Raw genomic sequence first — 7,647 nt, 5'->3', positions numbered from 1 at the left:
TTTTTTTTGAGAAAACGTTAAAATATACAAAGCTCAATATTTTTTTGTGGATATGAACACACATTTATTTTTTTTATTTAATTTATTTATTTTGACAAAAATTTTTTAAAATTAAATAATTCATAAAAGGAGGTGAGGTCGGCGGTGGAGGTGTCCTGCTACCGGAAGTGATTCCGACAAAATGATAATCTAAGTCACAAAAACCGAGAAGATTCTTAGTGTGTACCCCATTACGTACATATAAAATGAACAACGATCAAAGAAAAAAATTAAAAGTTATGAGCTTTTAAAAAAAAATTACGATTTTCGCGTTTTTTGTTCACCTATTATTTTTTTAAATAAATAATTTTAAATTTTTGGTGCTAACCGTAGTTTTTTTTTAGAAAAAACTATGAGGAACACTTTTAAAAAATTGGTAGATGATTGGTTTATCCCAACGCCGGTAACTTTTTTTAATTTTTCAGATTTTGATCTGAAGTTTCTGGAGCACATTTTTGAAAAAACATCTACACAATAAGCATGAGAAAAACCGATTTATTTCCCCCACAAGCACTGCAAGCCTATGACGCTATTTTGTCTTGTCTTTTAAAATACCAAAACACCAAATAAAAGACCAGATGACTTTTTCCAAAGTCCACGCTTCGGTCACATCTTTTGTCATTTAAGTGATTTTTTTCGTTCCTTCAGTAAAGTGTAGCAAATCTGGTACTGAATTTGCCTGGAGACTTGAGTTGTCCTTCCCTCGCTAGGACCTCCCTCTCCGCCGAATGCGTAAGGTCATTTTTTTGTGATTAGTGACTAAAATAGACTGAAGTTCGTGTGCGTACTGCGATCCCTTCATCGAGCTTATGCGGCTTGCAACTTCGGGAGCCAGAAATACCGTCATGTCTTTAAACTCAGCCGGATTATAAATAGTTGAGTGCTGTCTCTTAGTCCCATTATGCGTTCCATGTCGTGCCAGGGTGTTCTCAGTATGTTTGTGTATATATATGGCACTGGGAAGAGAACAGAGCACAGCAACTGAGCAAAACAACGGCGAAAAGCCAGTAAAGCGGAACTGGCAATGTGAAGTGCCGTTAGAGCTGCTCCCATCTGCTGAGCTGTGCACTCACATTGTTACAAGCGCGATCTAAAAAAGAAGAAGAAGACAGCACGTCAGCTAGATGCTGATTTCACTAATTTCAAATGTTGCTGCTTCAAAAAATAATCCATTCAATTTGTCTAGAAAATCAATTTAAATCTCCAGCGGCTTGGTCAGGGGTCTGCTTGGCATTCGAAATGATAAGCGAATAGCAAAAAGTATTATTAAAGGCAAGCCAGTCGTGGGCGTCAGCCTCTTTATTCTTGGTCATGACTTCCGGAAGTCAACAATCAGTTTTTTACTTCACACCTCTTAGATTTTTGAATTTCTAGTTTTGCTTAGAAGGGGTTCAACGCTTTTTATTCTACAGACAAAGTTTTCATGGATCGCAGTCTGGATTCCATTGGCAGCTGTTCACTCGATGTAGACGCCGACTCCTCAGATATATCAGGTAAATTATTTAAATTGGCCACCTGCACCCATTATCCCGCCTGTAAGTAATTTGATCCACCCACTTTCAGACACTAGTGGAAGCTTAAACTTTCCCACGCCGCTTTCAGTGAAAGACGTCACCCGCGAGTTCACCGAGAACCTCCGGGAGCGCTGTGTTCTCCGCTCGCCCCATCAGCCACAGCACACGACCCCCGCCTACGCTGAACCCGCGTCAACGGGGCTGGTGCGCATGGTTCTGACGCCCGTAGTCGTGGAGTCCTCCCGAGAGTCTGTCACTGATGTGGCTGTGGAGGAAACCTCTAAAAATTCATCGGAAGCTGGCAAATCCGAAAAGAAGCCTAGCTATTTAAATCTGGCCTGCTGCGTGAACGGTTACTCGAATCTGACTACCTATGACTCCAAGATCCGCCAGGATATAAACAAGTCCCGCGAGGTTTCGCCGATCAGACCGTCCACCAGTAGTCTGCAGTACTGCAAGCGCAGCCAGTCCTTAACGGCTCCTGTCCTGCACAGCATGCCCTCTCCAGCTAATAAGTGTAAACCAGCGGAAACCAACAACAGCAGCAACGGACACATCGTCGTGGGCAATGGATCGGATCCCGGCCACGCCAATGGAAACGGTAGCTTTATAAAGCAGCGTGTGGAGCGACTTTACGGGCCCGGTGCCTTAGCTCAGGGCTTCTATAGCCCAAAGAAGCACGGCCAGTCCCCATCGCCAGCAGCGGGGCAGTTGGAAATGCAGCAGCTCGGTGTCGAATCTCCACAGGGCTCAGAATTGGCTCGAAAATTCAAGCAGCTTTCACCTAGTAAAGACTACGGGGAGTTCCGAAAAAAACTGCACAATAACTTCTCACAGAGTGGAGTGGCGCGGTTGGCCGAAACTTCACCTCCTTCGGGAAACGGCGGAGAAGTGGACTTGCCAGTTTTTAGGCACCTAAGTCACGAATTTAGAGCTCAGCTGCCCACGGTATCTCCCAAAAGGGGTGTCCACCGATCCCCGAACGCTCCTCAGTCGCAGCTCATTAATGACGAGTCGCAGCCAAGGAAAGGTTTAGCTCCTATTGATGTTGTCGACCACGAGTCTCCGAAAATTGTGCAGTTGACCTCAGAGGAATACGTCAGCACTACCAAAATTGTCCTTTCATCAGGTATAAAGGACGGAAATCACTTTCTTAAACTATTAAAAGAGGAACAAATTCGTCTACTGGCGCTGGCAGCCCTCGCTGATAAATACACAGACGCCCTCTATGTAAGTAATTGGTGGTACGCTATGAAGATACCCATCGAAATTTCTCTTCTGACACACCCACAGGGTAAAAAGCATTAGGTACTGCAATTAATACACACATTTAAGTTTGTTTTTGTTTCGTTTGTTTCACACTTCACAATCACGATAATCTATATTTCCAAATAAACAGGCTTCCCTTTGGACAGTTTTTTAAGTTCCTAGTAACTTTTTGTTGAGTTCAATAAAAACCCGCTGCCGGCAAAGCAGCTAAAAATAGTTTTACTTCTGTTACAAAAAGACTAGTGCTACAGACAATTTCTGCGGGTTAACATATTTTTTTCTTAATTTTATATGGATAATTTATCAAAACACGGCATTTCCCAAAATATGAGTTAAGATTGTTTCCACAAAATTGTAAAACAAATTTGCTTGAAATTTAGTGCTCTTAATACTTGAAGATTAAAAGAATATACTGCAGTATTTATGTACATAGTGTAAATTCTTAATTAAAATTATTGTACTTGTCGATCTAGTCACATATGTAAGTGTGTCCGTCTGTTTTCCTGCTGGTATGGAGTTTGAGGTCGCGGAAACTTTAAAAGCTAAAATATTGCAATTTTGAATGTAGACCCCTGTTATTTGTACGCAGGAGAAGTTTATTGTAATTGTATACTTTGTGTTTATTGTAATTGTGTACGGAGAGACCTCAGACCCCATAAAATATATAAATTCTTGATCATCGAAATACGTCTGTCCGTCTGCCCGTCTGTCTGTTTCTTTGTAAACTAGTCTCAATTTTTTATCCCACGACCATGGTTTTTAGAGCATCGGGTTTTTTTTGTAAGTTTGTAACGCAGTGAAGGAGACACCTCAGACCCCATAAAGTATATAAATTCTTGATCAACATTACGATCTGAATCAAAATACGTCTGTAAGTCTGCCTGTTTCTCTTTAAACTAGTCTCTCAGTTTTAAAGCTATCTTGGTGAAACTTTCCCAAAAGTTGTGTAGTTATAGCACGCAGTATATAACACATACTACTGAATTTTGAATTGAATTTGATCAAAATCGGATAACTCTATCATATAGCTGCCATAGGAATAATCAAACAAAATTTATATAAATAATGAAAAAAATTTTAACGTCGTTTTTTAATCCCACGCGCATGATTTTCAAAATGTTTAGTTTTTTAATAACCCGCAAATCGAGAAAAAAATTGCATTAAAATCCGATAAGGTTATCATGCGTTATCATTGTGAATAATGCCCTTTAAAAAACTTTTTCTTTATGCAATTAGAAAAATATTAAACGGAAAACAGCAAATTTGCTAACAGGCAAGCCAAAACTCAGGGTATACAAGTAATGGTATGGTAATGGTATATGTAAACAAAATGGTATTTCGGACCGATATTTACAAAGTCTAAAATTAGACATGTTAAAAAACCAAACAAAACTTGTTCAAGCTTCCTATTTTTATGTTTTTTTTTTATTTTGTGGCAGCAGTAATTTATAATGTTTAAGGCAGGTTTTCACCTTGTAAAGCCGAAAAAGTGCAATAAAAAAAAAAAAAAATTTTTTAAACGGTTAAAGAAATTTTTGACTGTATTTGAAAGCACATTTATTTTGCGAAAAAAAAATTTTGAAAAAAAAAATCAGGTCCGAAAACACGGTTTGAGAAAAACGCGTTTCAAGTTTTGGCTTCAGATGACCGGTGCTCGACATGTGCTCCATGTAAAGGCCTGTAACTCTTGTAATTTTGATCTGAAATTTTTGAGCAAATTCTTAAAACATATATCTATACGAAAATCCAAAAAAAATTGATTTTTTTCCCCACAAGGTGAGAACCTGCCTTAATAAAACGATATGATCAAAATATGTATAATGCTTCTATAAGAAACGACGTTATTGTTATTTGTTCTTTGCTGAGGTAAAAAAAACCTATGACGTATTAAAAAAAAGGTAACTAGCTCACACAAAAGTGTAAATCTAGTGTTTTCCCGCTTCACTGACTAGTTCCTTTTAAAAATTCTAGAACTAAGGGATAAGCTCGTTTAAAACATTTATACCCATACTCATACATATTGGGTATACCGACGTTGACTGCTTTAAAGAATATTACATTTTTTAAATTTTAAATTCTTCAGGCAACTCCGGATATCACAGAGGACACCTTTGGGCTACTGCGATCAGCTTCTGGAAAGGCCCGTCTTTTGGTGTCCCAGAAAATGAAACAATTTGAGGGTTGGTATTGAGCAATAATGAACACACGTGATTAGCGTAATGTTAATTATTTTAATATTTTAGGCCTATGCCACAACAATCTTAATCGTTCGCCGGAGGATGCGTTTCCAACAACAGTTGACGATTTACAAGGATTCTGGGACATGGTTTATTTGCAGGTGAAACACGTTGATTCAATATTTGCCGATATTGAGCTGCTCAAAGCAAACAACTGGAAGGTTAGTCTTCGCCAGTCTAGGTTATACATGAAAAAATACTCTAACTTCTGTATTTCATAGCGTGCTGCTGAACCAGTTAAGGTTGAGTCAGTACCAAATAGATCTACCAAACCCGCAAAGATTGCAGCTATTCAAGCAAAAACTTCTGGAAAAAACAATAACATTAATGTAAATGGATCAAAAGCTTCTCCGCCTAATTCGGCCATGGTTTTAAAGCGCGAAGCTCAGAGAAAACAATTACTGGAGATGAAACGTCAGCGTCGTGAAGCAATGGCCGCTGCGGCAAAATCAAATCAAAATAATATCGATGGCTCCACAGATGTACAAAAAATAATCGGCAATAATTCTGGCGTTAACAACAAAAGCTAAAAAGTGCTCACTCTGAATAGCAATATATGCTCTCTAGTTAAAACACTATTTTTAATTAACGATCACTCACAAACGGAATCCACAGAAACATACTCGTACACTTCTACATTAAAAACCATTAATATGCTTAGAAACTCCTAGTTGAATTAATACTTAACTAGTCCCAACTTAAATTCACGTGGTGGAACTCCTAAATTTATCTTTATTATAGAGTTAAAATCTGTCACAAGGTGTCACAAATCTAAAAGATAACCCGAAAAAGAAAATTATGCTATAAATAGAAAACAAAAAAAGAGAATTTTGTGTCGCCGAAAATTGTTATAGAGAATGCCTTATCTGCGTGAGATTTTGCTCGTTATTCAATTCGCTGTGCACTCTAAGTAATTACAAATTTTTATAATTACTTGGTTACATTTATAAAAGACATTTATTTTTGCGTAGTAATATTTAAGTACAAACACCAAGAAAACATTTGTATTACATAAATTGAACTTTTTATATTATTTTTGTGAAAGTACCAAACTTAAATTATACACGGGAAATTTACAAAACTTGGAATATTAAGAGCTGCATAAAAAACCATATTTTTTAAAATTGTACAGCAGCAGGTAACAAATAAACTCACACATTTAACACACATTTTTATTCGATTATTTATTTAGATTATATAACATTTATTTATTTGGACGCACAGACTTAAAAAATCTCATAAATGCGTTCATAAAGTCTTTAAGTGCTTCGGCAAGCCGAAGCTGATATACCCTGGCATTCATCAAATATGTCGAACTATATGCATAAGGGCTAAACAACATCGAAGCTATGACGATTTTTCTAATAATTTTTCAAATTTTCGACGAGTTCATATTTTTAATGAAATTTAATTTGAAATTCAAGAGTCATTAGAAAACATTTTATTCCAAAAATTATGATTGTCTGATGAAAAACAACAATGTTATTTTTTTCTTTTCATTAAGGGGTTATATCCAGTTGCGATTTTGAAAAAATCGAAAATTTTTTTTTGCCTATTTTGAATGTATATATATCTAAGAAGATTATCTGAAAATTTCAAAGTATTCCCGTAAATAGTATTGGAGTAATCAGTGTATTTGTAAAGACGTCTCCCATGTAGTTCAACTAGTAGCCAAAACTTTAAATGCGTTTTTCTCGAAACTATGTCTTCAAAGTCGGTGAGGAAAATTTCTCGGAGACGGCTTGACCGATTGACTTGAAACTTTCACATTCTCTTCTTAGATATTTTTTTCAGGTAATGAGACTTGGAATTTTGGCTCCGACAAAAATTTCGATTTTTTTAGCCACTTCAAAGTTGAAATTTTTGTGCCAAAAACAAAGTTTTATGTTTGGGAAGCCGCCATTTTGTCAAAAATCAAAATTTTGAAAATCCCAAGTCTCATTACCAGCATTTGTCTATTCTTTACGTAATCCTTTTGGTTTTTTGTATTTCTGATCATTTGGACCGGAGATATTTTCCTCACCGCAAAACCCTTTTTTAAAGTGGACCCTCGGGAGATCCTCTACAGGACCGACGGAGTCCAAAAAATTTTTTTTTTAAAAATGTGTTCTAAAACTAGAAAAAATTACCTATCTTTTCATATATAACACGTATACATACAATAAATAGCCTCTCCAAAAATAATTTTCAAAAAAGCTCATTTTTTTGGCCTCGCAACTGGATATAACCCCTTAATTCTATATAGATTTCTCGATCTTTCCTATGGCAGCTATACGATATAGTTGTCGGATTTTTATGAAATTTTTTTCTTGACTGAAGGGTAGATAAAATATTCGATGTTCTAAAAATCTTTCTTGTGGGATAAAATACAACGACGTTATCATTCTTTTTTCCAATTATTATGTATATGTCGGAAAGAGATTCGAGGAAGTTCAGAGTTCATGCTAAAGTCATAGCAGCAGAGAAGGTAGCAGTCTCTGCTTGTAAGTGATGTGCGTTAACGAGTGATGGAAAGAAATTCGGCGATGTATAAGGATTCATGAGAAAGGCATAGCAGCAGAGACGGTGGCAGTCTCTGCTGGCGAGTT

General features: G+C 36.8%; 1 protein-coding gene across 2 annotated transcripts; it reads left to right on the top strand.

Annotated features, from left to right (window-relative positions):
- Nucleotides 1-640: 640 nt before the first annotated feature.
- LOC108098706 lies at nucleotides 641-6,228 on the top strand. Of its 2 annotated transcripts, none has more exons than XM_017201823.1 (6): nucleotides 641-771; nucleotides 1,452-1,532; nucleotides 1,603-2,783; nucleotides 4,906-5,002; nucleotides 5,066-5,220; nucleotides 5,281-6,228. In XM_017201823.1, the coding sequence occupies exons 1-6, from the start codon at nucleotides 768-770 to the stop codon at nucleotides 5,587-5,589; spliced, it is 1,827 nt and encodes a 608-aa protein (XP_017057312.1). In that variant the 5' UTR covers nucleotides 641-767; the 3' UTR covers nucleotides 5,590-6,228. The 2 variants fall into 2 exon arrangements, with proteins under 2 accessions (XP_017057312.1, XP_017057320.1); XM_017201831.1 differs by having other exon boundaries at nucleotides 641-776.
- Nucleotides 6,229-7,647: the final 1,419 nt, after the last annotated feature.

Source organism: Drosophila ficusphila, unplaced genomic scaffold (genome assembly GCF_018152265.1).
Source record: "Drosophila ficusphila isolate 14025-0441.05 unplaced genomic scaffold, ASM1815226v1 contig_414, whole genome shotgun sequence".
Classification (NCBI taxonomy): domain Eukaryota; kingdom Metazoa; phylum Arthropoda; class Insecta; order Diptera; family Drosophilidae; genus Drosophila; species Drosophila ficusphila.
Note: the sequence above shows the minus strand (reverse complement) of the source record. Positions and strands in the feature narration are given on the sequence as shown.